The sequence below is a fragment of the Nicotiana tabacum genome, chromosome 15, assembly GCF_000715075.1.
Source record: "Nicotiana tabacum cultivar K326 chromosome 15, ASM71507v2, whole genome shotgun sequence".
NCBI classification, from domain to species: Eukaryota; Viridiplantae; Streptophyta; class Magnoliopsida; order Solanales; family Solanaceae; genus Nicotiana; species Nicotiana tabacum.
The window spans coordinates 85,579,632-85,584,386 of NC_134094.1; the positions used below are offsets into that span (position 1 = coordinate 85,579,632).

A 4,755-nucleotide genomic window follows, 5' to 3' on the forward strand; every position below is an offset into this window, starting at 1 on the left:
GAGTTATCTCTTGCCTATTAAATTCTTTTACTACACGTTACAATTTGAGACTAGATTTGTGTAGAGTGGTAGACACCCTATTGTAGAGATTTGGAAGAACTTCATGATTTGCCACGGAATAATTGTACTCCTCTTATGAATTTGTCTCGCGTTATGCGTTCTCATCGAATGGTTTCCCCAAAGCTTCTTATAACTCACACGTCCCTTCGTGAGTGGGGTTAAGAACCCGTCAAAGCTTCTTATTCTAATGGGATCGGGCCGTTCTCCTCGGCAGGATAGATACATCTATGGTTCATGCCGTTTGCCCCTCGGCAATGCGCACATCTTATGGCTTGCCTGACGGCGATGTTAGGCGCCATCACGACCTCAAGTGGATTTTGGGTCGTGACAAGGACATTGACTTCTAAGTCCTTGAATTGAGAATAAATATTAAAAAATTCATCATCTGTGTTGTCATTACAACACTGATTTTGATTCTGTTTACAGGGTCCACATTCGTCTTCCGAGGAAAGGTATTCCTCATCCTGTAGAGCCCTTAGATCTTCATCAGTTGATGAATCTTCTCTATCACTATTGTTTGGTGAATCTGTAATGACCCGACCGGTCCTTTTGCTTTATAGAATCCCGTTCCCCTAAATAAGACTCCCGTTCATGCTTTTACCAATTTATGACTTGCGGGGACGGTTGGTTCGGGATTTGGAAGAGTTTGGATTGAAATCGGAACACTTGGTTCCTTAAAGTTGGCTTGAAAGGCTAAGTTTGACTTCTATCAATATTTCAAGCAAATGACCTCAGAATCAGGATTTGGTGGTTCCAATATGTTCGTATGATAATTTCGGACTTGGGCGTATGTTAGGATCAAGCTTTGGATGACCCGGGAGCGTTTTGGTGCCCAATAGTGAAAGTTGGTTCTTGAAGGTTTTAGAAGTTCTTTAAAATTTGGTTTGGAGCGAGTTTTGGTGATATCGAGGTCCAGACGGTATTCTGAGACCTGGAATAGTTTCGTAGTGTCATTTAAGACTTGCACGCAAAATTTGGTGTCATTCCAAGTAGTATAAGTACGTTTCGGCGCATTGGAAGTAAATTGAAGAACTTGAAGTTCTTAAGTTTGATTCAATTGGTTTTAGGGTGTGATTCTTAGTTTTAATGTTGTTTTGGGCGTTCCGAGAGTTCGAGCGAGTCCGTTTTCTGATTTCAAACTTGTTGCTACGTTCGGACGGGCCCCTGGGAGCCGCGAGTGTCAATTGGACGAGGCTCGGACCAAGTTGGAGTTTGGAAGCCTAAGCTGAAGCTCTAGCTGCTGTCATAATCGCACCTGCGCTTGGTCAGCTGTAGGTGCAAGGTCGCGGGTGCAAGCCCATTATTGCAGATGCTTCCCAGCGTAGGCTGCCCAGCCATCGCAGAAGCGGAAGAAGGACCGCACCTGCGAAAGCGCAGGTGCGAAGGAAGGCATCGCAGGAGCGGGCAGTGTCGCAGATGCGCATCATTTGTCGCTGATGCATAGCCGCATATGCGATCACCTGGGCGTAGAAGTGACATGAGGCAGCCTGGCTTTGGTCTGCACCTGTGCAAGTTGTCCGCAGAAGCGGAGCCGTAGGTGCGTCAATTTAACCGCAGGTGCGGAAGTCGCTGTAGGACAATGTATTTTAAATCGGACTTTGAGCACTTTTGCTCACTTCTTACTCATCTTGGGGGCGATTTTGGAGCTGGTTAGAGAGGGGATTTCCATCAACTAGTTGAGGTAAGTTATTCCTATCAAATGTGAGTTAAATACATAGTTTATGAGTAGATTATAACATGTAAATTAGTGAAAAATTCGTGTTCAGATGAAAACCTAGGTTTTTGATAAAAATGGGATTTAACCACGAAATTTGTTATGGAATTTAGTAAAAAATCATATGTCTATGTTCCTAAGGCTGTGGGTAGCAACTTTCTTTAAAAAGTTCAGGAAATTCGAGCATGTGGGCCCGGGGTGAAGTTTTGGGATCTTGCAATTTAAGTTGGGTAATCACTTAAATGGTAGAATTATGAACCTTTGAGCATAGATTGATTAGTTTATGTAATGTTTGACTAGCTTCGAGTCGTTTGGCGTCAAATTTGGAGATTTTAGCGCGTTCTTGAATTGGGAATAGGCTTTGAGACGAGGTAAGTCTCCTTTCTAACCTTGTAAGAGGGAAATTACCCCATAGGTAAACTAAATGAATATGTGTTGATGTTTGTGGGGGGCTACGTACGCACAGAGTGACGAGAGTCCGTACGTAGTTACTATTCTTGTTATGTACGGGTAGTCTTAGGCTTACACCATGCCTTGTTGATATGATTATTGCTTTATGTATATTGTTTGCCTTGAGAAGGGTGGAATGGAGTGTGCTTATTAAATGTTAATGGGATCTTAGAAGTTTTCATTTGGATGTCGTATTTTGAAAAGAATGGGAGAGTACTATAAATATTTATGAGATATTTTGTGTAATAGCGTCGCATGTATGATTCGCCAGGGGGTAGTTCCTTAAATTTATGTTTGACCGTGTCGCATGTATGATTCGCGAGCGGGAAAAATAGATGCATCTATGGTTCGCGTCGTTTGCCCCTTGACAGTGCACATTTTAAATATTTTGTTGGATCGGTCCGTACGACCTCGGCATAATTGCGCATGCTAATTATTTCGAAATTTTCCATGGTTTATTTTGTTTAAATACCTTGAAATGTAAGTTGCTAAATGGTATTATTGAAATTTAAGTTATAATTATGAAAGAAAGACTTATCTCTTCCTGTTGTTGAACTGACAGTATCATTCATGACATCCATGCTTAGTATAATGCTTTAAATTACATTATTATTGGCTTAGTAAGTGTCAAGTCAACCCCTCGTCACTACTTCTTCGAGGTTAGGCGGGATACTTACTGGGTACATATTATTTATGTACTCATACTATGCTCCTGTAGTTAATTGTACAGGATCTAAGGCTGGTGCATTTAGTTACCCGCCCGACGCACATACCTAATTTTTGACCGAGACTTCACGGTGAGCTGCCCTTCTGAGCCGTTCAGCAGCATGCCAGGGTTTCTCTTTTGTTTTATCTGTCTATTCTATTTCAGACAGCAGGATAGTCATCTTTTGTATATTCTACTAGTTGCCCACATACTTGTGACACACCAGATCTTGGCATGCATTAGTAGACTTTGATTTTTGGGTTGTAATTCGATAGTTATAACCGCTTTTAGATGTTTCCGTTGTTTGCCTTAAAAATCCTTTATTTATTAGATGCTTTAAATGTAAGTAAAGCTAAATGTCGGAATTTCTTAATAAACAGAAGAAAAAGAATGGGAAATCACTAAGTTGTTCACGGTTGGCTTGTCCAGAAATGGTGCTGGATGCCATCACGGCCTGACATGGAGTTGGGTCGTGACAGAATCTTTCCAAGAAGAATTTAACAAAATCTAGTTTAAAGAGTCCTTAATACTATCATCTAGGTCAAGGTTCTTAATCTTATCCTTGAATTTGCAATCTCTAGCATAATGACCTATCCTGCCACATTTGTAACATGCATTAGGCGTATTGGATTTTATAAAATCCTTTCTATGCCAATAAGCCTTTCTTCTCTTATCTTTTCGCTCAAATACTTTATTAGAAGATCCTCTATTCTTCTTTTTATACCTATAAGGTTCTTTATTTTGTCTATGACACACCTTTTTATTCTTTGGAATTTCTATGGCAAATTGTTCACAGAATTCTCCTAACTGTTGTCTTTCATTAAGACGATGCTTCTTAATTTCCTGGCTTAACTTAATTTCATTGCATAGAGCTAAGCTTTCTTGTGTACATACACTAATAAGCTTTCCATAGGAATAACTATTATAATCTATACTCATTGCTGTTCCACTAAGAGTTTTTCTAACCCTTTTAGCAAAGAGTGTTGGGAGTCCATCAATAAATTTGGACTTCCAGTGAGTGCTATTACACTCTGGTAATTCCATTACCCTAGATAAGAAAATATCCTTATACTATCTAAAAGTTTTTAAAGTATTACATCTAAGGTTTTGGAGCATGGTCCTTAAGGTCTCACTATTGTCTGACCATCTTCCAGAGAAATATTCTATAATATTAAGAACTAAAGAATAGACAATGTTTTTAACATTCTGACCACCTTCTACTTTTACGGTGCTCATAATATTTGCGTGTTGTTCCGGTCTTAAATAATTATCCCACCAGCCTTTTAATTGGCCAGTAAACCATGCTACTATCATATCAGCAATGGTCTTCTCCGAATTCTTATTAACCTTAAAGATAGTGCTGTACATAAGCATTCTATGTACTTGAGTATAAATCTGACGGTCAGTAAAACCATCTACGTTCCATTCATAGATTTTTGTGCAATTAACTCTGGGAAAAATGACTAGCATCAGGCTCCTCTATGAGTACATCTTGAGGAGTTGGCCTAGGATAATACTCTTCTTTCCTACTATTTTTAACTATAGTTTGTTTCCTAATGGTATTCATTAGAAAGAATGTGTTGAACTTTGCACCAATTTCTACTCTTTCACATGGCTTTAATAGTGTTTTTCAACTTATGTATAACTAATACTTCGATTTAGTAATTGGACATAAAAACTAGTTAGGAGATTTACGAACTTTTCCTTAGCGGAAGTAGATCTGCAGCAATCACGACTTGTGCCGCCGGTTGCCAGGAATCCTCAAAAGACGAATGAACTCCCCTTTTCCACAACTTACTAATCCTTTAGATGCAGAGATTGAATT

The 4,755-nt window shown here is 39.4% G+C and overlaps 1 protein-coding gene across 1 annotated transcript; it reads right to left on the reverse strand.

Moving 5' to 3' along the window:
- Positions 1-3,437: 3,437 nt before the first annotated feature.
- On the reverse strand, positions 3,438-4,304 carry LOC142169707 (uncharacterized). The gene is made up of 2 exons (XM_075231609.1): positions 4,075-4,304; positions 3,438-3,978 (listed from the first exon to the last, which is right to left on the reverse strand). Exons 1-2 carry the CDS (start codon positions 4,302-4,304, stop codon positions 3,438-3,440), a joined length of 771 nt encoding a protein of 256 aa, XP_075087710.1.
- Between the last annotated feature and the right edge of the window lie 451 nt (positions 4,305-4,755).